General features: G+C 48.2%; 1 protein-coding gene across 1 annotated transcript; it reads left to right on the top strand.

Annotated features, from left to right (window-relative positions):
- Positions 1–777: 777 nt before the first annotated feature.
- SMPDL3B (sphingomyelin phosphodiesterase acid like 3B) lies at positions 778–23,759 on the top strand. The gene is made up of 8 exons (XM_037817955.1): positions 778–1,014; positions 9,391–9,604; positions 12,124–12,221; positions 18,027–18,170; positions 19,194–19,366; positions 20,499–20,679; positions 20,767–20,900; positions 23,221–23,759. Exons 1-8 carry the CDS (start codon positions 954–956, stop codon positions 23,584–23,586), a joined length of 1,371 nt encoding a protein of 456 aa, XP_037673883.1. The 5' UTR covers positions 778–953; the 3' UTR covers positions 23,587–23,759.
- Positions 23,760–23,810: the final 51 nt, after the last annotated feature.

Below are 23,810 nucleotides of genomic sequence, written 5' to 3'. Positions count from 1 at the left end.
TATTTCTTAGAGATACATATTAAAGTATTTATGGACAAAACCTTATGGTCTTTGGAATTTGCTTTAAAATAATCCAAAGATGTTGGAGGTGGCAGTATAGATGAAGTAAGAATGGCCGTAAGTTCATAATTGCTAAAGCTGGAGGATGGGTACCTGGGGGTTCTTTACACTATTCTCTGTACTTCTTTGTTCTCTTTACTTCTGATTATGTTCAACAATTTCAATAACAAAATCTTAGAAGAATATTAAGCCCATGTCACCTACTCCTGGAAGCCCTCTTGGTTTCCTCAGTGTGAGACAGACCTCTTGGTCTGAGTTAGACCCTGCCTCTGGATTTGTCAATTCACGTAATGCACTGAATTGCAATCCAGTGGTGCACCTCTCCCCCTGCCAAGCCTTCAAGGGCAGGGCCTGCCCTGGGTCCCCATCAACTTCCTGGGAACCTGATTCCCTGCCTGAATGAATGGATGGCTCTTACTCTCTGGTTTGCTTGTGCTCAGACTTCTTGATCTCCAACTAGCAGTTAAGTTCCTTTGATGGCAAAACTAAGCCATTTTATACGGTTTGTTTGTTCTGCTGGAGTGAGGCAATGTAAAAATTCTGTAAGTGGAGGACATTTGCCTCTTATGACTAAGGCTGGGAAAGTTTCCTGGAGATTACAGTTGCTGGCTGGGATTGAAATGTTCTGAGGAACCTGCAGAACAGGTGCTGTTTTTTACTTGAGTCCAAAGGCCCGCCTTCTGCCCTGACTGGTGCATCTTCAGCAAATGCAGCTCACACCCTGCTGGGCAAAGGAGGAAAAGGCAGAGGGGCCAGATGCCCTGAATGACTGAACGCTGATAACAGGACGGGAAGTTCTGCTTAGGCACGTGGCCACTAACAATTAGGAAGCCCAAACAACAGCTCCTGGAGACTCCCGCGGCTGTGCTGTCTCCTGGAGGTGAGCCCGGAGGATGAGGCTGCTGGAATTGCTGATTTTCCTGGCCCACTGGGGAGTGGCCAGGGCTGAGCCAGGTACGGCACTGGGAACGCCGGTGATGTCTTTGTTTCGTACTGTGAACCTGGGATCCAGATCTGCAGGAAGCTGCTGAGAGAGCTGAGAGTACTGCAAGGAACAGCAAGGCAGGGAGCTAGGGCGGAGAGGCAGGGCGGAGAGTCGGAGGGGATTTTGTTTGGTGATATTTGAGCCTGAAGAGTCTAAGTGGGACACCAGCTGGCCAGGGGAAGGACGCTGACTTTGCAAAGAGGTCTGGGTACGTAAGAGCCAGCCAGCTGGTATAGAGGAAAAAGGTGGCAGGAAAGATTCATGAACCCATTCAACAAATATTGCTTGAGGGCTTTCTATGTACCAAGCACTGTTCTAGGCACCAGGGATAAGACAGAAAGCATATATAGTATGCCAAGAGACTGTAGTGTTAACAGAAAAATAACAAAGCAGAGTAATGGGGTAGGGAACGTGTTGGGGGTGAGGGATGGGTATGTACGGGGTGGCCAGAGAAGAGCTCTCTAATAAAGTGATATTTGAGTAGAGACTGAAGTGGTGAGGGAGAAAGCCAGGTGGTGTCCAGATAAGAACATTCCAGAAAGAGAGGACAGAGCGTGCGCAGGCCCTGAGGTGGGCACGTGGGTGATGCACATGAGGAAGAGCTGGGGCAGAGTGGGCAGGGGGGACGTGGGTGGAGGTAACCTCAGTGGGATAATAGGGAGGTGGGGACACACAATTTTAAGGACTCAGACTTTCACTTAGTGTGAAATGCGAGGTCCATAGTGGGTTTTAGCAAGAAGAGTGATGTGACCTGATTTACATCTGTTTGAAAGGCTCCTTGGACTGTAATGTGTTAAAGATAGGGTGCCCAACTCATCCTGGTTTTAGCACTGGAAGTCCCATGCCCCAGGCACCCCCTAGGTTCCCGGAAACTGGGAAAATTGGTGACCCTAGTGGAGAAGCAGCAAACCCAGTGAGCAAAACCAGTTTTGCTGTATCACTCATAATGCAGTGAGACAAGATAGAGCTCAGACTAGGGTGGTAGGAGTTGGGGTGGTGGAAAATGGTCTAATTCTGGACAAGATTTGCTGATGGATCATGAGTGTGAGAGAAAGAAGAATCAGGGGTGACTCCAAGGTTTTTAGTCTCTGCAACTGGAAGGATGGGGTTGCCATTTGCTGAGATGGGGGAAATCGAGATGCGGGAGGAGGAGATGTGCATTTCGGTTTGGGACGTGTCCAGCTTGAGATGCCTGTTAGATTTCCACGCACTTGGAGAAGAGTCAGCAGAAGGGCTGGATTCCTGAAGATTCTAGTTTGCCATTTTCAGAGGTCCTTTAAATAGGACCCTAGAGATGATCCAACACCCTTATTCTACAGCTGCATAAACAGAGGCCAAGAATGGGAACAGGATTGGCTTGAGGCTGTTCTTTGGCGTCAGTCACTTTTTTAGACACTACCAAGAGCAGCTGGGAGCCTTAGCAAAGCACTCTATGGACATGACTGGGGGCAGGAAACCAGAGAGAAGTGCCTGGGAAGGACTCAGACCCAAAATCTGTGTCTTAAAGGTGGAAGGCACCTCTGGAATAGGCCCTGAGAAGAGTGGGTCATTCCCTGTGAGGGCAACCAGGCCGAGAGCAGTGGTCTCCCTCCACCCTGGAGATAGATACCCCAACTCCCCTCTGGGGCACTCGAGGCACTGCCAGAGACTGGGGGCTTGGGACTGATTAGAAGAATCTCCCACCCCCTCACTCTTTCACCTTTAAAGATGTTTCCTTGGAAACCCAAATGCCAATGGGCAGCCCCAACCCAGAGTCTTAGTGGTTAAAAAGAAACCCACCCCAAATGCACAAAGATGTTCATTACAGCATTGTTTAAAACAATGAAAAGTTGTTTCCAATAGTGGAATAACTTAAAAGATTATGGTATAATTACCTAGAACGGTTTCAAGAAAATACAGCAAAACAGAAAATAATAAGTAACATTCATTAAGTACTTATGTGCCAGGCACTGCCAGAATTTCTACACACAGTATTTTAACATAAATACCCCTCAAAACCCTTGTGAAGTAGAGATTATCATCCCCATTTTGCAGACAAGGAAGCTGAGCCTTCAGTAGTTAAATAACTAGCCCAGGACTACACAGCTAGTAAGGGTCTGAGTCTGGAGTTGAACCCAAACTGTACAACCCCACTCTGTTTATAAAATAATGTTATATAAAAAATAACTAAGGAAAACAGCTCAGAAAAGCTAACATTTATTTACTGAGCACTTGAGATAGGCCAGGCTTAGGTCTAGATGCTTGAAATCTGCTGTCCTTTTAAAACTCATTTGAAAAATGGAAGAATTAAAAACAACTCATTTGATTTTTAGAGCTCCTGGGAGGTAAGCACCGTGATTATTATCCCCATTTTGCAGATAAAGGAAAGGAGACTCAGAGAAACCATGTCACTTGCCCAAGATCCCAGAGCTAGGACGTAGTAGGACAAAGTCTGTGCTTAGTTACCTTATGTGTCATTCCTTTCAATATCCTCTTGGGATGGTAGTTTTCATAGGTACTATTTTGTTTTTCTCCAAAACCTTCTGGAATGCATATGTCTATAATTTTAAAACAAAATTAAATTTTAAAAGAATTCCACAGCCCTATAAGTTTTTTCAGAAAAAACTTGAAGTGCATAAGAACTCTGAGATACCATCAGACAGCAAATACCCCTGCTTTGCACAAGCAGTTTCTACTGCACCTTCCTTAACCAAGAGCACGAGTGGGACTCCGACTTGTGGGCTCCTTACTCCTCCCACACATACCCAAGCAACACTGTGCTTACTCTTCAGCTTCTAAATTGCAGAGAAACAGACAAGCTCTTCCAGCCCGGGTTAGCACCGCGGGGAAACATTTCCCTAAAGGCCAGGTCCAGGGTTGAAGGAACAGGACTGGCCAAAGAAGGGCAAGGCTAGTCCTGGCATTGTATGGCCTGGGCCTCAGATTCCTCATCTGCAAAACGGGATGATACCATCCACATCCTGGAGCTGCTGGAGGAGAGCCATGAGAGGAATCCGTGTATTTAACATAAGGGGTCAGGAAATGTTGGTTTTAACAAACAAACCCCACCTGTTTTGGGAGGGGGGTGCTTAGTTTACAGAGGAGGAATTACAGTTAAAATGCTTTGGGGTCTATTGCAAAGGACTGAATTAGGGACCAAGGTTGCTTCGTGGTGTGGGTTATACACAGTGACAGCCAAACGTCATGGTATTAGAATTAGGGCGTTAGAAGTGGCATGGCCTGCAGAGAACATTCGTTTGTCCTCTCAACTTACACTTGAGGAAACTGAGGCCCAAGAGGAGACGCGAGGGGGCGGTGTAACACAGGGAATGAGCGCGAAGGCTCTCATCCACACTGTTCCTTTGCTACGAGCATTAATGGCCTCATTTTTCAGTGAGGAAAGTGAGGTTGGCCAGGGGAAGTCCCTTGCTCAGGCTGCCACTACCTGCGTGGAGCAGCCGGGATTCAAAACAAGAGCTGCTGGATCCTGAATTTCATGCGTGCCGTTTCAAAAACAACCTGTGGCCTGGAGCCAGAAACCCAGGTTCTACCTATGTGACCTTGAGCCTCTGTTTCACTATAAGATAGGGAAAATAGCAGAGGAGAGATTCAATGTGATAAGTGAGATAATGCACATGCATTATAAAGTGCTGTAAAAGTTTAAGGGACTGTCATTACTCTTATATCTAAGGTCACAAGGCTAGCTAGTGGCAGCGTAAAGTGCACAGTGATCATTTCAGTTCTGACATGATATCAATCCCAGTCCCGCCACTGAGTCAGTTTCCTCATCTGTAAAATGGGTGTGTGCTAGGATGTACATCATAATGTTGTCGTGAGTCCGCATGGGTACAGTGCTTGGCACGGCCTCTGACATTCAGTAGGTGCTAAATAATTGGCAGATGGCTTCCTGCCTTCCTATTGTGTTTCTGACCAAAGGAAACTCTCCTTCTGGCCATTTGAAGACTTTCTTAGGCTTTCCGTAATCCCATCTTCCATCAAGAACTGTATGGTTTCTCCCTGCACTTTTGGAGCTGATGAATTTTTTTTTCAGGTCTCATACATTTCCATGGGCCTCGCAAAGTTGCTGGGCCCTGTGCCCATCATCCCCAGGGGGAAAGAGGGCCCCGGGACCCTGCCTTTGGAGGAGACCTTTCGCCTGCCCAGGGGTGAGAGCTGAGTTCTCAAAATTAAAACTAGAGGGTGCGCCGTGGCTCAACCGGGACCACTCAAGGGGAGACAACATCTGTCTTCCATTTGCTCAGTCGTAAATGTTGCGACCCCGCCGCTAACTGCACAAGAGAGCAGCGGAGCGAGGCTGGGGCAGGGCGGCGCAGGTCGCGGCCACCTCTCCCTCCTGCGGTGAAAGGGAGACCTGCAGGATCCACCGAGAAACCGCTAGTGAACGTTGCTGAGCGCTTGCGCACTACCTTACTTGCTGATTTACATTCTCACGGCGACTCTGAGAGGTACGCGGCGCTGTTACCCTGTTTCATAGGCGAGAAAACTGATGCACAGTGAGTTGCCCTCGCTCACACAGCTAGTGGGTGGCAGAGCTGGAATTCCACCCCAAGTCTGTACTTCAACTGTTTATTCATGTTTTCAGTAATTAAGAACAATCATCATAGCTCAGATTGGTATACCTTTAAAAAAAAAAAAAAAAACTCAGTTAATACATGAATGCTTTCAATTCGAATATACAAATCCTTGATTTTCAAAGTGTGGTCTGTGGACTAGCAGCATCGGCTTTCCCGGGAATGTGTGGGAAATGCAGTCTCCCCAGTCCACCTCTGAACTTGGGAATCAGGCTTTTTATTTTAACACGATCTGTAGATGAGTTGTCTGCACAGGAAAGTTCGAGAAACAAAGCGCTGGTCTAAAGAGTAAAACATTAAAGTTCCCGCCCCCAGTGGTAATTGCTGGCAAGTCTGGTGTGTTAAGATTCTTCTCTTCAAGCCCTTTCCCCTTCGCTATCTTCAAACCCCTCAGGTTCAGCAAGGTCAAGTGACTTGCCAAGGTCCCATAGGCAAGACGTGCCAGATCTCCCACCTTCCCATGCAGAGTCCCTCTGCCATTCCTTCTCCTGATTTGCCCGTTAGATCTTGACTCCTTTGGCTAGGGGGGGCCAGGGACCCTCACAGTTGCGATCAATTCCACAGAAGCCTGTGGCTCCCATTGCTTCATGGGTGACATATGCATCTTATAATAGCCACAGGACATCACTGTGAGGAGTTTGGGTCTCAGTTCCCTCATCTGTAAAATGGGCATAAGAATCCTCATGAAATGACTTCAAGAAGGAAACGAGACAAGCCTGCCAAGGGCCTGGGACCTGGTGAATGCTCTGAGTGCTTCCTATCTACTTATGCTCCCCACTGCCTCCTGAGGTGGGTGTTCCCTTGGTTGCTACCTATTTGCACATCTTCCACATCCCAGGCCTGTTCTAGGTGCTGGGGTTCCAGTGTTGAACAAGACAGCCTTCAGACTCTTGTGGAACTGACATTCTAGACTGGGAAGATGGGCGATAAACAAGCAAACAAGGTAATTTCAAATGTGAGAGTACTCTGAAGAGAATAAGACCGGAAGAAGGCTACGGCTAATGACCAGGTGGTGGTGGTGGTGGTGGGGGTGCTTCCTGAGATAAGGTGGTCAGGAAAGTCTTCTCTGAGGAGGTGACCTTTGGACTGAGGCCTGAATGACGAGGAGGCAGCAGCTGTGTGACAACCTGGGGAAGACCATGGCCTGTCTTGCAGTCAGGCCTGTGGACACACACACACACACGGGTCACTAGGAAGTGAACTCTCGGGAAGGGTAGAAGGGGTGGCCGTTCTATACACCGGCGAGATGGGGACACCAAGTTTATCTTCTAGGAGGAGATAAAATGGCAACTGACCCTTGAGCTTCTGTCATCAGACGAGAAGTTCCTGAAGTGGAGAAATGCTCACTGAATACTTTGAGGGCTGAAGTCAAAAGTCCAAGTGCTCCATGTTAGCGATTAATTGAGGAGGAGCCTGCTCAAGTCAGGGGAATGTTCTCCACGTGAGCCTCATGGGAGGACAGGGAGCTGCACCTCCTGAGAGAAAGGCCTCTCATTGCATCCAGCCTGGCCAGCCTGGTCTTAGGCTTAGAGGCAGGTATGTCCCCCTCGCAGTATCAATTCAGGGCTTGGGAAAGCCCACAAACTCTTGCCCACTTACAAACTGAAATGGGGCAATTGGAGTTTCTTTACTCTGGCTTAAGATTTTGTGCCTTTAGGAATATTTTCTAGTACAGTATATTAGTGATCACGGTACATCTGAAGAGATTACATTCCTCCTCATTATAAACAAAGACTCTCAGCTTGGGTAAAAAATAAAACTGCAGGCATATTCTGTCTACAAGAGACATATTTAAAATAAAAAGACACTGGTTTTACCCCTCTAGAAATCATATTTCCCTGGGAGACCATCTGGAGCCATAAGACCCCACCACCACCACCACCATTTACCTGGGGATCACAGGCTTGTTGGCTCAGTTTCCTTATCTGTAAAATGGGGACAGTGATCAGTACATCCCAGGGCTCTGGTGAGGACTATTGTGCAATGCATTTGGGAGGGATAATGATTTGCTTAATCAGTCATTTGCACCTTAGCGTGAAGAAGTTTCATAAGAGTTTTAGATCAGGAGAGGGGGGTGAAAGCTTAAGAGCCCCTGGGAAGAAAAAAAATCAAGGTGGGGGTGGGAGGCAGCAGGGCCAGACATTATCCTGCATCCCCTGTGGCTTGGGTGGGGACCTGGCCATCCAACCCTGAAAGCAACGAAGGAAGCTGGGACTTCCTGGCCCAGGCCCACCTTCCTGGATGGAAGTGGGGGGCTTGGGTGTTGGCTCTGACAAGAAAAGGAGGTGTAAGTGACAACAATGTGGAAGGGCGAGGAAATCCCAGTTCCTGGTCTCACCCTTGTCATAGCTAGAAATGTAGGATTTAGGGCAGAAGTGAAACCTGTTCTATGCTCCTTTAATAAGTAGTCACTAAAACTATTTGTGCCAGGCCTTGTGCTGGTACACATGATAAATCCACTCCACTTCTTTGCAGTCCTTTCCCCAATTACGCCAAGAGATTTTTGGATCTCAGGCTCACTTGGTTCTGAGTTGAGTCCAAGCTTCCATCAGCCACTTCAGCAAACAGGCCCACTCCCAGCTGCCTGAGCTGCCACTCTGAATCCAGACCCGCTGGCAAGTACACTGATGAGAAATTCAGCCTAATCTGAAATTATGTTCCTTCTTTTCTTGTCTAGCACCCTTCGACTTTACTTCTACACATATTTCCCAGGTTTTTGCTGATATCTATTAGCAAGATCTTACAACTCATTTGGTACATCAGTTTTCTCCTCCCAGGTCAGAGTTTTGCACATTTTTCCCTGGAGGATGAAAGGATCTAGCTCAGAGCGGTACGCATACTTGCCCACGGTCACACAGCTAGTATGTAGCTCCAGAGCCAGAGCTCTTAGACCCAACACTCTCCTGCTTTTGCTCTAAAACAATGTACTTAGAAGGCTGGACCCCAGAAGGATCTTTGAGAACCACAGAGCCAGACACCTCGTGTGCTGATGTGGACACAGAGATGTGGAGAAGGAAGGGGTCTCACTAAAGCTCATAGAGCAGGTCAGGGATGGAGCAAGCCTGTGCTCCTTCAGCTACGCTCACTGCCTCCCTGGGCAAAGCCATACCTGTGGGCCCTTCCCTGAACCCTGGGTGACCCAAGGGTCTTTTCTGTTAGGTTGGAGTTGTTCAAGAATCCACACAATGCAGTGAGTCAAAGTTTAAGTATAAAGTTGAAGATTTCTGAGAGGAAGAAAACAGGTGGGAGCCAGTGAAAAGAAAGAAAATGGCTCCAGCTCTCTATCTGAGAGCAGCATTTTTTAAAGAGAAAAAAAAAAACCACGTGGGGAGGGAAGGATGTCCTGTGCTTTGAGTGGGTGAGGGCTTATTAACTTCTGAGCTGACTGGTTACTAGGGTTCTAACACACTACTCTTCTTTGATGTGCAGCTGTATTATCTATGTGGAGGAAGCAGGCCTTTTGGCTTGTTTGTGGTTGTTCATCTTATGGACCTATCTGATCTTGTCTTATCCACCTTTTGGGGTCTATGCACCACTATGACTGGGATTTCTAAAACAGCCTTCAACCCTTAGTTTATGGTGCACCTGGTATTTATGAGATAAGCAGCAGGGCCCCTGGATCAGACAGTCCTTCTATATGTTAGACTTTTTTCTGGGGTCTGACATTCTCCTACCTATATAAGCCTCCTCCCCCTGCCCAGAGATTCCAGAATTCCTCCCCAGCCAGGCTCAGGGAGGAACCAGCACTGAGGGAGCGTCTCTTTTTCCCTGCAGGAAAGTTCTGGCACGTCTCTGACCTGCACCTTGACCCTGACTACAAGGTGTCACAAGACCCCCTCCAGGTGTGCCCGTCGGCAGGCTCCCAGCCAGTACCCAACGCGGGCCCCTGGGGCAACTACCTGTGCGATTCTCCTTGGGTCCTCATCAACTCCTCCATCCACGCCATGAAGGAGATCGAGCCGGAGCCAGACTTCATTCTCTGGACCGGGTGAGAGCAGTCACCACAATGGCTGCCCCTCAACGGGCACTCACTGTGTGAGCCAGGGTCTCTGCCCACACTATCTCCTTTAGCCTCACATCAGCCCTATTGTAGAGATGAGGAAACTGAAGCTCAAAGGAGTTAAGTAACTTGCCCAGGGGACCCTGGGGCCTGGGTCTGGCTGATTCCAAAGATGCCCTCAACTCCATGGCTCCCGGCCTTGGCAGAACACAGCTCTCACTGAGGCTGGGGACACAGTCATAGCCAATGCCCGAATTTTAAGCTGGGGGGTGAGCATTGGAGCTACTCCCTCTGGGGTTCAGGGACTCCAGGCCCTAGAGATCCAAGTGCAGGGAGGGAAGAAAGTATGAGGGCTGGAAAGTGGTCCAGAAGTGGGACCAAGGGCCCAGTGCCCCAGGGAGAACTCTGGTCAGAGCACTGTCGTGCATGGGGGCAGCTTGAGGGGTGATTCCCACTCGGCCACAGAGACTCAGTGTGTCCTTCTCATCCAAGGATGCCGCTGTAAGCCCTGAGTCTCCTCAGAACCCGCCTTTCTTATCACTTGCCTTTCACCCATTCCCTCACTCGCTTCCTCACTGCCTCCCTCCCTCCCTGGCTCGGTAGGTCGACCCATCTGGTGCCCAGCCCTGGGGTGGATCCTGGGGATACTGAGATACTGGAAGGAAAGGAGCTCACAGTCTTGTGGGCAATACAGAAAGTCCATTGACCGTTATGTCCCAATAAGGAGAGAGGGTCACCTGGGAGGGTGTGGGAGCCTCGTGGAGCAGCTGACCCCATCTGGCAGGGTTGGGAAGGGCTTCCTGCAGGAAGAGGTGAACCAGGGGAGCTGCTGAGGAGGTCTGGAGGGAGCTCTGACTTTGTGCTCCCTCTGCCAGCCTCGGTGGATGCTTCTGTAAGCCAGGATCAAACCACATAGCCCCCAGCTGTCCCCGAGTGTGACATGGGACTGGCCACAATGACCCTCAGATGGGCTCTGTGGCTGGCAGGACAGGCTGAACACTTAAGAAATGTCTCAGGAGGGGCCGACAGCCCTGGCTTCCCTGGGCTTAGGAATCAATCTAAGAAGAGAGTGAGCTTCAGGCCAAGACCCTGGGCGGCGCCCCTCTCCTGCTCCTGAGGGGTCTGTGAGTTCTCTGAGAAGGGGGCTCTCAGAGAAACGTGTAGTACTCTGAGAGATGTGCTCCCTCTGGGAAAGGTGATCACTTTGGGAAACTTATGATCCATTAACAGATACACAGTTTTTCTGGGAAATCTCTGGGACCTTGCAGAGGTGTACGGCATGGGATGAAATGACCTCTAGAATCCTTTATAATTCTTTTGTTTCTAAGAAATTTGGCTTCTCTGGGAGAGTTGCAATCCCTTGGGAGATAACCTATAGAAACTGGATGCCTTTTCTATCAGATAGAATTAGATGCTCCAAACTAGAAAAAGTGGAATTTTTCCAAAGTCTTTGGATGCCTTTGGCCTGTACCCAGACCGCTCCCCTCTTGCTTCCCTAATGAGGGTGTCAGAGGTGCAACAGGATGTAATGGATGTGAGCGTGGACTCAGGAGCTAGGCTGACTGGGTTCAAATCCTGGCTGTTGTGTATGTATTCTAGTTGTATATCCGTAGGCAGAATTCTTAATGTCTCTGTGCCTCAGCTTCCTTATCTGTACAATGGAGATAAAAACAGAACCTGTGCTCTAGGGTCATTATGAGGAACAAATTAGTGGCTATGGGCCCTGCACACAGAAAGTACCTGGCACCGAGTGAGCCCTGGGAGCTGCTGTAGCAGTACTAGTGTTAGTAAGCTCGTTAACTTCCTTGGGAGACTGCCAGGTCCAGCTGAGACCTGAGGACTAGATTGGTGGGGCTCCTGTCCTTCCCCAAACCCCATCCTCCACCACTCTACTCCCCTTGCCCCCCATCCCCTGCTAAGCAGTTCTAAGGTGTATCCAGGAATTTAGGTCAGTCAAACGGTGAATAAAATGGTGGCACTGACCCAAAGTAGATGTGGACCCCATCCTCTGAAGCTAGCTCTGAGCTCCTTAGAAGCCCTGTGAAAAGGGATGGTATTCAGAGAAGGCTTCTCAACCCTGAGCTCCCTAGGAGCTTGCAGATGGGGCTGGAACTCCAGAATTTCCCTCTCTAAATAGCACTAATAGTAATTACAACCTGGCAGCCACTATTACTACATTTTAAATCTATCATCTATCTGTCTATATCTATAATTTTTCCCCTTTTATTGAAGTCTCACAAAAACTCTTATGAGTAGACACCATTATTATCCCTGTTTTACAGATGAGCTAATAGAGGCCCAGAGAGTTAAAGAACCAGCCCAGGGACCTACAGCAGGTAAAGGGCAGAGCCCAGATTTGAACTCTGCCTTGGAGTTGGACTCCCACTCCTGCCTGGCCATTTCCCATCAGTGGACAGCTGAAGCCAGTTCTACAGGCTCCCTTCTCACTGCAGAGCCCTCCCCTCCTTTTCTCATGCCCCTCCTGAGTTGCCCGGGGTGTTTTTCAGGGATGACACGCCTCATGTGCCCAATGAGAGGCTGGGAGAGGCGGCTGTGCTGGAAATCGTGGAACGGCTGACCAAGCTCATCAGAGAGGTGTTTCCAGGTAAGACTCAGTTATCGACTCCCCATAGCATTACCTGGACCCCAGGAGGTGCCTGACAGTCAGGAAACGACAGCCATAAGATCAAGGATGATGATCTTCATCCATTGATGACCATCTGCTGCCAACCAGGTTGCGTTCTGGCACGCGCAGTCGTCGTTTCTTACCCTCCCGACACCTGCAAGGAGCATGCGATCTCATTGGCCTGGGATACACCTAGTGGTATGAACGATAATGCCTGATATTTCCCTGCCTTAGCCTCTGCATTTAACATCAGACTCACAGCCCAAGCTCTGTAGAGTTATATACAGGTGTCGTTCCTGGGTCAGCCTCACTTGGGCTCACACACAAGCCCTTGTGTTCAGCTCTGCCCCCAGAGTTAGCATCCACCTCCCTCAAACCATCCTGGCTGCTGGGGGCCCCTGGGAGATGCTGATTTGCAGCCACAGTGCTGTTCCTTAGTGCTCCCAAGGCCAGGGACTCACAACAGGAGCGCCGGCTGGCTCCACACCACTCCATGGAGGGGCTGGAAAGGGGGCCAGCAAGGGCGCTACAGAATTCTACCTCTTAAAGCTGTGTTTTCTTGATTCAGCACTCACCGAGTTATTGCAACCCTTTAATTGTTTTCTGGAGTTTCGAGGAAGATGGCTCTGCCAGTTTTTACTAATTGTTCAAAGATTGTGTGGGGGAAATGGAACCCTGGAATGTCTTATGCCACCATCTTGGCAAATCAGCCTGGCATTAATTCTTGGAAAATATTTTTAAACAGGCTGTGCCAAGTACAAGGTCTGGGGAGCTGAATCAGGCTTGTAGGCTGCACTGCTCTCCCCCTTTGGGTTCTGGTACAGCTGCTCCTTCTGATGGTCCTAGTCATGGATGTTGATAAAAGAAAAATGTTTTCATCAACATTAAATTTAGGATCTCACAGCTTTATTGAAAAATTTATGAATTGGGCAGCATCCCGTTGGGAAATTAGAAGGGAGCTCCACGGAGGGAGTGGAAAGGGTTAGGTCATGTAGGGTGAATGTGGAAGCAAGTGAGGAAATGTTCTGACTGGCTGGCATTGTTTCGTTTTTACATAGGGGGGTCTTACAAAGTGGGGAGCAGATATACATGATTAGTAAGGTATACCTTCTCCAATCTGATAAGCTCTCTCTACTGGACTGAAACTAGTTTTATCACCATGTGTTGCTTATCAGCCACCCTGTAGGGTACATTCCATCTTTTCTGAAAACCTCTGCCGGTCAATTGCTTTTGTCTTCTAGAAAAGCCCTTCTCGAAAATGGGTTCCTCTTCGCAACGCCCAGTGTAGGTGGCCATTTTATTTTACTTAACAGTCCCCAGGACCCAGTTATAGAATAATGGTAATAAAAATGAATAAAATCAGCACAACCATAACTATATGTATTGAGTGTTAAGTGTAGGGCATTGCTTTAATATTTTTAAATATTTTAGTTCAATTTTCATTGTGATAATTCTAGAGAGAGCCATTATTACCATCTCAATTTTATTGATGAGAGATGTAGCTCTGGGCCATGTAAATTGCTCAAGGTCACAGAGCCAGGATGGAGACACAATGCATGTTTGAGTGCTGCTCTTATTCGCCACTTCCACTGGAGAGCCAGGACTGGCCCTAGCTATTGTCACCATCTCACATCTATCCCGCAAGCAACCTGCTTTTCTCAGTCTCCTTTTCTCAAGGTAAATCAGTTTTATGCACAGGGAGGCCTGGATGCTTCCAGCCTACCCAGTCCAACCCAACCCAACCCAACCCAACCCAATCCAGGCACGCTTGGATTTGTTCGTTTTCCAGCAGAAGTCACTACTCTTAGGGCCAAACCAGAATACTATGCCCTCCCCCAGGGAATGCAATAGGTTTTATCAATCCCAATTTACAGATAAAGAAACTGTGGGTCAAAAAAAGTCAGTGCCTAGAGTGGGATTTTAAACTCAGATCCAACTTTGACCACTCTGTTCGCTGCTCCACATGGGGCTTCTGGGATAAAAGTAAAATAATGGATAGGAAAATATTTTAAGATTTAACACACAAATGTAAATTATAAGTTTTTATAGTTTATACCACACTTATGCATTTATTGAATTTCCCAGTAGCCAAGATGCCACAGACAGTAAGATGCATCATTATTTTGTATTTCACTAAGAAAAAAAATGCTGCCAATGAAAGTATGACACAGCACTTTCTTAAGGCCTCAATGGAAAGACACACCCCGATTTTAGGATTGTTACAATGAAGATAAACTGGAAGAGATGAAATGAGATATTATCTTATTTGAGAATGAGAACAACACAGGTCAAGTAGAACACTCCCCATTTCATAGATAAATAAGCTGAAGCACAGAGAGGTCAAGCAACTAGTTTGACAGGAGGAAGAGACTGAAACTTGAGATTTTTGATCCCATGGCAAGTGCTCTTCCTGCCACGTCCCACCTGTATTACTAAGAGCTGTTCTCAACACTGGTTCCTCCCTCTGCAGCAGGGTGGAGTGCTTGGGAACACAGGCACACAAGTCAAACTAATCTGGGTCCCAATTCTCTGCCTTCTTCTAGCTGGTTAATTTCCTTGAGTTGCAGTTTCTCCCTGTATAAAATGAGGAAAATCATTGTCCCTGCTCATAAGGATTATTATGAAGATTAAATAAGGTAACCCATTGAGCAACTACTATGGTGAGATAACATTCTCACCATAGTGCAGAGGACATGGCAGTAACAAGTGTGGAGATAAAGAACATCCCAATGAGAACAGATGAAGGCTATATATTCGGAGCTTGTTATGGCATGGGACTCAGCTACCATCATTTGCATTTGGCAGAGACTCACGGCAGGCAGAGGAGTGGGAAAACTTTGCAATGGAAAAAAGGGAAGGTTTCAGGAATACCCTGATTGGAAGCTGTTGGCATGGGGAAGTTGGAGGCAGGCTAACTGGAAACGGACTATCCTATGTGGTTATTAGGGGAGTATATTTGGCTTTCTCTGGTTGGCCCTAAATTGGAAGCAGGAAGCTGCCAGTTATTGATCAAGGCCTCACTATTTTGGGCTGATTGTTAAAGGGATTGTGGTTTAGCTTCGTGAATGGGTTGTTGTGGATAGTAGCCGGTTTCCTGGACTGATTGCTACAGGTGGTGGGTCAGAGTCCCCTGGTCTAGTTATTGCTGATAGTGGGTTGGAGTTTCCTGGTCATTGTTCATTTGTATAATCCAGTCTCTCACTAGATACCAGGTTGTGCCTGCATAGAGCTAAAGCTTGTGAGGAGCTTCTAACCGAGCTTGGCACATAAAAGCAGTTAAAAAAATGGGAGTGATTCCCTCCCTTCTCATCTGCCATTGTCATTGCAGAGATTTGAGGCTTTTCTTAATGGCGTTCATTCTTAATGGCTGCTGACATTTTACTTTAGAGATGTGAGGTTTTTACAGTCGGAAATGATGGCTTCTAGCTCAGTGAACAATTACTGATGGGAATCCTACAACCTCCTCCTTGGCAGAGCTCTTGGTATTTTCAGATCTTGTAGGCAGTACAAGGCAAAGGGTTTGTTAGAAAGATTCCCCCAAATAGGCGATGGAAGCTCCACCCTCCCTCCACTGATTCAAGGTCAGCCCCAGGGTGGGTCAAGCGTATATAAGCCCTGCCTGGAGCTCAAGAAGAGTTTTCGTTGATTGTCAAATATTTATTGAGCACCTACATCAAATAAAAGTAGGCATGAGATTTTTCACAAGGAAGAAATAAGTCAAATGGACCCTATCCCTCTCTAGGTCCAGGTCTCTTTCACAGGCCACATTGTCAGGGAGGCCTCCCCTGAACTCTCCCACCCCATCACACACCCCCACACTAGCAAGTAGACCTTCTTTCTTTCTTCCTTCCCTTTTTTTTTTTTTTTTGCTCATAGAAGCTTTATTCAGTGATTTATTGTAGTCCCAAACTGAAAACAAAACAAATGTTCATCAACAATAGAATGGATAAACTATGTGATATTCATGCAATGGAATACTACACAGCAATGAAAAGAAACAAATACCGGTACTACTGCGTGGAGGTATCTCTCCATCATGATGATGAACAAAAGATCCAGACACAAAAGTAGTACATACTATAAAACTATTTCTATAAAGTCAAAAACAGGGAAAACTTACTTCTATGAGGCTTCTGGGGTACTGATAATACTCAATTCTCTGATCTGGGTTGGATTACACAGGAATGTTCACTTTGTGAAAATTCATTGAGTTGTGCATTTTGGAATTGTGCACTTTTCTGTACTAGTTACATCTCAATTAAAAGTTGATCTAAAATGAATAAGGGAGTCTCACTCCATAAACTAGAGCTAATAAAATAATACGCATACCAGTGGGGGTCACCAAGCTCTGTGGTTAGGTCATTTTTTCTGGGGTGTGAAATCAAGCAACCGAATGGGTTTAAAAACTAAAGGTGAGTTCCCTGTCTTTGTGCCTCAAGCCCTGGAGGGAAAGCTGAGACTGATGAAGTGGAAAGGGCCCACTGGCACCTAATGACTGACGCTGAGCACTTGTAACACCCATGGTGCATGTCTGAACTGATGCCAGCGGCTGGTCTCAGCTGCTGTCTCCAGAGTATGTTGAGGGGTTGGACCGGATCAGAACTCCAGTGAGAGGTCACAGTCTCTGGTCTGCTGCTGACCTCACTCGCAGCATTCTTTAGACATTCATCATTGTTTGTAAGAACTCTAAAGGGAAAGTATGGGTAACCGTGTTAGTCATAACATCCCATTTGACCAGCTGTCAGCTCATTTATTCATCTAACAGATATTTGTTGAATAGCTATATACTTGGGTCTATGACAGCGAGACCTTCTAGGCTCTACGTAGATATTCTTATGTTTTAGAGGTGAGAAAGGTTTATCTTTTAGGGACAACATGAGATAATGGCTATCCCCTGGAACGAATTGTTGGGGTGTGGACAAAAGGTAGACTTCTGCACCTTTACCTTGGATGTTCCATTCCCCTCCCTAATTGCTGCCTTGTGCCTCCTTCCAGAAGACTCATTCTGGGGGACAGGAGGTAGGCAAGAGGAGCCAAGAGCACAGGAAGCTTAATTTCAGCCTTCACTAGGATTAGTGATGGGTACAGTATAACAGATGCCATTGGGATTAATTATATGTAAATCATTTCTCCAAACCAGCTCTCTTCTGGTAAAGAAACTGCAGCTGACACTGTCTGGTTGCTTGCCCAACAAATGTTTCCTCCACTCATCCTTCCTCCAATGGTCCTTCCCTTTTTGACAGCTCTCACACATCTCATTACTCCATGCATGTCAACCCTACTACACTGCAAGGCTTCTGGGACTGGGACTGAGTTGCTGGTTTCCAGCTTTACATATTGGTACATTGTAGGTGCTCAATAAATATCTGTTGAATGCATGGATGAATGAAACTCTGAAGGCCTCCCAGAAGTGAACCAGACCCCTTCCCTAATAGAAAGATGGATTTGGAATTGACAAGAACAAGGAACTCTAAATTACCAGGTGGCTGCTAACGGATATGAAGGTTATTTAGACCTAGTTTTCTCCTCATCATCTCATCAGGAAACTTTCCACCAGGAATGGGGTTAGGGACAGGGATCAGGAAATGGATTGCTCTTCCTTCCAAAGTCTGAGCAAAGTTCACCCAGATTCTATCAAATGTGGTTTTCTGCCTATCTCTGTATTTTCCTCATCTGTGCTATCGCGCTTCCTGTTAGCTCTGATGGCTGGTGGCCGACAGAAAATGACTAATCCCACCAAACGCTTTAGCATATATATTTTTATATTTATTTTCTCCTTCCTAGATACTAAAGTCTATGCTGCCTTGGGAAATCATGACTTTCACCCCAAAAACCAGTTTCCAGCAGGGAGCAACAATATCTACAATCAGGTAGCAGAAATGTGGAGACCCTGGCTCAGTAATGAATCCATCGCTCTCTTCAGAGAAGGTACCAGCACCATTTGCTACTATAAGGAACACTTACCACCTGCCAGGCTCTGACCTAATTTCGTCTTCACTACAACTCCATGATATAGGTACTGATTTTATCCCCATTTTACGGATAAGGAGACTGAGGCTTGAAGATACCGAGTCACTTGGCCAAGGTCACACAGCTTAGAAGAGGCAGACTTGGGAGCAGGATCCAGGGCTGTGTCCAAAGCCCATGAGTTTAATCTCATGGCACTAATGATGATCCAAACAACCGATATTTATTGAGCACCACTTTCAGCACGTTATGGGACTCCTCACAATGACCCGAGGAAGGGGCACTGACCTTTGGGTCAGAGCAGGGTTTCTCCACCTCAGCACAATGGACATTTTGGGCCAGATAATTGTTGTGGGGCTGTCCTGTGCATTGTAGGATGTTTAGCAGCATCCCTGGTCTCTGCCCACTAGAGGCTGGTAACACTTCTCAGTTGTGACAAAACAAAAATGACTCTGCATATTTCCTAATGTCCCCAGGGTAGGGAGGGGGCAAAATCACTCAGTTAAGAAACACTGGTCCAGAGACACAGCCAGCTCAAGGTAACCCTGACCCCACTCTCTTCCCTTCCTTCTTTCCTGCTGCTGAGGCTCCTTATTGGTCAAAGCCAATCAGAAGTCCGTAAGAATAGAAGTCCATTGATTTAGTCCACTAGATCAGTCTTTGGGGGCCAAGAGCTGGGTGGAGAAGGATTGACAGAGAATCTGAAGGGGAAACACACACCGTTGTAATTCCCATTGTACAGAGGAGGATGCTGAAGTTAAGTAACTTTCCCTAGTTGCACAGCTAATAAGTAATAGAGCCAGGATTTGAACATAGGAACCTTTGGTTACACTGACCCCACTCCTATGCAAATAATGGTAGTTCACCCCACCTCTCCTTCTGCAAGGGAAGGAAAAGGTGGGAAAATAAGGCAGAGCGGGACAGAGGCATGTCTGACCAGAGGTAGGGGACCCATCAGACTTCTCCCTGGCTGTGACATCCTAGGTGCCTTCTATTCTGAGAAGCTGCCGGGTCCAAGCAGGACTGGGCGAATCGTGGCCCTCAACACCAATCTGTATTATACCAAAAACGAGCAGACGGCCGGCATGGCCGACCCGGGCCGGCAGTTCCAGTGGCTGGAAGAGGTGCTGACCAATGCTTCCCGGGCTGGGGAAATGGTAAGGGCCTCGGCTGCCTCCTCCTTCTTTCTGGGGTCACTTCCCAACCCGAGATGCCCAGGTCACAGAGGGTACTTCATCGGTCTGACACCAGGAGTAGGTTTCCTCCATCTTCCCAGCAGCCTTGTGAGGCTCAGAGGCTGGAGCCAACTACAGATAAGGACCCTGGGGCTCCCAAGGAATGAGCAGTGATGGTTCTGAGGTTACACAATAAGCAGTGGAGCTGAGGCTAGAACCCCATCTCCAGAATCTAAGTCCAGTGTTCTTCCCACTGCTGCCACACACACACAGCTGCAGCCTCTACTTGTGTGCTCGACCTCAAGGGTTTGCCAAATAGGTGACAACCTGCCGTTGGGTGTGTTCATTTGGTTGGCTGGACTGGCAGTTCCTTGAGAACCTGCCTAGGCGTCACCTGCCTGAGTCACTGCACTGAGCAGCATGTGACAGCGGGATCTCATGGCTGGTGCTCTGAGCACTCACTATGCATCAGGCACTTCGCTGAGTGCTCTATATGGATTATCTCATTTAACTCCTGGACTGCCACGGGGTAGGTGCTATTATCCCCATTTTCCAGATGAGGTAACTGAGGCTCAGAGAAGTGAAATGACTTGCCCAAGGTCACACAGTTCGTGTCCATGCTGCACTTTGATGCAAAGCTCATGCTCTTAATTCCCCTGTTCTACTTCCTGCAATGGGGCCAAGTGCCCAGGTATTGTTGATTGAATGACTTGAGGAATGTTCAAACATGAACAGACATTACCGCACAGCTAGGCAAGCACTGTTTACTTACAGTGCCTGAGGTCTCTAAGAGGATCCTTTGAAGGATCAGGAAGGCTTCATGGAGGAGGTGCCCCTGGAGCTAGGTTTTGAAGTATGGATAGGACTTACAGAAGTGAAAATGAGAAGGGTACTCTAGGGCAAAGGCACAGCGGTGGGAAAGCACGTGTAGATTCATTGCTGGGCATGGAGAGAATGCCTGAATCTGCCTGGAGAGGGAACAGGGGAAATCTTCAGGGAGGAGATACAGAGCCTGCCTGCTACCTTGGGGACAGTGGGCAGGTTTTGAGGGGTGAAAATGAGAGGCTGGGGAAGGCATCTCTGAGCCACCCTCCTGGTCTCTGCCTCCTTGCAGGTGTACATTATTGGCCACATACCCCCAGGATTCTTTGAGAAGGCACGGAACGTGGCATGGTTCTGGCAGGCTTTCAACAAAAGGTACCTGGAGGTGGTCCGGAGGCACCATCAGGTCATCGCAGGGCAGTTCTTTGGGCACCACCACACCGACAGCTTTCGGATGTTCTATGATGATGCAGGTACTCAGCCTGGAGGGAGGCTGCAAGCCCCATCTCCCTCCTATTGCCAGCCTCTCTCAGTTCCATTCTCTCTCTGTCTCCTGAAAGGTGCCCCCATCAGCGTCATGTTCCTCACACCTGGAGTCACCCCCTGGAAAACGACATTACCTGGAGTGGTCAATGGGGCCAACAATCCAGGCATCCGGGTGTTCGAATACGACCGAGCCACACTGAGCTTGCAGGTCAGGAGCCCTGGGTCTGCAGGGCCCAGGACGGGAGGCTGGAGGGGGTCCTGGACACTCTCTCCCAGCTGATCCAACCACCGCTCATTACTGAGTCTCAGGAAGGTCAAGTTACTTCTACCCTTCTAGAGCTCAGGTTTAGAGCCCTGGAGCCACCTCCAAATGCTGCCACCAAGTCAGGTCACTTCTTTCCTCAAATCTCCCTTTGCCATGGATCACTGTCACAAGTCCTCCTGGCTCCAGCCCTGCCCTGCAGCAGCCTATTATGCTATGCATTATAGGAGGAGTTAGTCTTTCCAAAGCATTGCTTTCATCTTACCTGTCTCTTGCTAAAAACATCAATGGCTCCCCAGTGCCCTGAAGGGGATTTCCTTGGCCTGGTTCAAGGCCTCCCAGTCTGACCTATGTCCACTGCCTGTGTCTTGCCTGCATCAACTATAGCTAGACTCCAGCCAAAGTAGACCTCTAACATGTCGAGCAATCCCTCACCAACCAGGATGTGCGTGTAATTGTTGAAATGGCAAAGAAATGTTATTCCTGCATTTATTCAACACAGTGTAATAAGCTTCTGCTATGTGCCCTGTTCTAAGCTCAGGAGATAATTAAGGGAACAAAACCAAAGTCACTGCTCTCCTGGAGCTGACATTTTTATAGGAGGCCACAGACAATAAACAAATAAATAAAATTAAGTATACTACACAGAGAAGGGCTAAGGGGAAAAAGGAAGCAGGGTGACGGCACACGGTAGCGATGGGTAGGGGTGCATGCATGCTATGTTAGGCAGGGCAGGGAAAATGTCAGATGTCACTGAGAGGGTGACATTTGAGCAGATTTCTGAGTAAACTGAAGAAGCAAGCCTCTTGGGTATCAAGGGAAGGTGGAGGGAAAAGCAAGTCAAAGGCCCTGGGGAGGGGCTGTGCTTGGTGTGTTAGGGGAGGAGCAAGGAGGCAGGTGCAGCTGGAGTGGAAGTGAGGGCAGAGTGGGAGGGGACAGGGTCAGATCATGTAGGCCACGATGAGAATTCTGGATTTGGTGGGGCTGGGGCAGAAACTGACATAATTTTATAAAATCACCATGTCTGCTGGGCAGAGTATAAGTTGTGGGGGTCAAGGGCACAAGCAGGGACACAGTTTGGAGGTGACTGCATAATAAGTGGAGAGATGGTGGCTTGGATCAGGGTGGTGCTGGTGGGGTGTGAAGTGGGTGTCTTTTGAAGGCAGAGCAGACAGGATTTGCAGTGGATTGAGTGTGGGTGTGAGAGAAAGAGAGGAGTCAAGGAAGACTCCAAAGATTTTGGCCTGAGCAACTGGAAGGATGAGGATGCTATTAATTGAGATGGGACGACTGCAAAAGGAACAGGTTTTAGAGGGAGGATTAGAACTCTGGCTTTGGACTTGCCAACTTTGAGATGTCTAAATGGCATCTAAGTAAAAATGCCGATGAAGAGACAACTGAGTGTTGCAGATGGTGTACAAGAAAGAGATGGGTACAGAGATTTTATTTGGGAGCTGAGAGCCTCTAGCGAACATTTAAAGTTAGGGACTGGATGAGATAACGTAGGCTCTTGATTCTAGGGAGCACATGTAGATAAAGGAGCCAGCAGATTTTTAAGGGTATGGCCTGCTGTCTATATACCGGACACTCATAGGATCTGAACAAGGGGAATCTAGGCCCCCACTCCCACCCCACCCAAAAACAGGCCCTCCATCCTTCCCCTGGGTTTGAATCCTGGCTCCACCACTCGAGCTGCTGACGTCTCTGGGCTGCCATTGCTTCCTGGGTAAAACAGGAATAGCAGTATCTACCTTACGGAGTTTGGGGGAGGGCTAAATGAAACCATATAATATGCAATTGCCCTGTATCCCAAACCCCCATCAACTACAGTTCTAAAGCCTTTCTCAGCCAGGAGGTTTATCTCACTCCTTTTAGGCTGGCCTGTTATCCATTCATCCCACAAATATTTACTGAGCATCTTCTATGTGTCCAGGAGCTTAGTAGGACCAAAAATGCACAGGCCTTGGGGTAAACAACCTGGGTTTGCATTCCACCTCTGCCACTTAGCACTGTAGATTAATTAAGTGAATTAACCTCTTAAGGCCTCAGATTTCTCATCCGTGGGGGTAATAAGTGCATTTACGTCATCAGATTCAACCAGAGGCTGGCTGACAAGCATGCCTGGTAGATAGTAAGTGATCAACAACTAAAAGCCCTCATTACTATGGCTATAAAGAATCTGAGGGTAAATGTGAGGTGCAGGATGGGGGATGGGGTGGAACCCGGCTGCTGCTCACGACGGGCCCGTCCCGTGTTCCCTCTCCAGGATATGGTGACCTACTTCGTGAACCTGAGCCAGGCGAACCAGCAGGGGACGCCGCACTGGGGGCTCGAGTACCGGCTGACCAAGGCCTACGAGGTGCCTGACGCGGGCGCCCGCTCCATGCACGCGGCGATCGGCCTCATACAGCGCGACTGGGACGCGCTGCAGCGCTACTATGTCTACAACTCGGTCAGCTACGACGTGCGGGTCTGCGACGATGCCTGCCGCGCCGAGCACGTGTGCGCGCTGCGCGAGGTGGCCTTCGACGCCTACGCCGCCTGCCTGCGCGCCCCCGGCGCCGCGCCCGCGCCCCTGCTCGCGCTGCTGCTCGCCGCGCTGCTGGGCCTGCGCGCGCTATACGCGCCCTGACCTGCGGCGGCACCCGCCCTTCCTCATTGGCGAGGGGCCTTTGCCACCGTTTCACTCGTGTCCGTAAAGGGGATGGGACAGCCAGCTGAGGAAAGGAAGCCTCAAACACCCTCAGAGCACATTCCCCTCAAGTTTCATGTTTTAAAAGAAAAAAGTGCTCGTTGTGCATCTTATTTTGTGTTGTTCTTTTAAATACGTAAGTAATTTTGAAGTATCTCCGCAGG

Source organism: Choloepus didactylus, chromosome 2 (genome assembly GCF_015220235.1).
Source record: "Choloepus didactylus isolate mChoDid1 chromosome 2, mChoDid1.pri, whole genome shotgun sequence".
NCBI lineage: Eukaryota > Metazoa > Chordata > Mammalia > Pilosa > Megalonychidae > Choloepus > Choloepus didactylus.
Note: the sequence above shows the minus strand (reverse complement) of the source record. Positions and strands in the feature narration are given on the sequence as shown.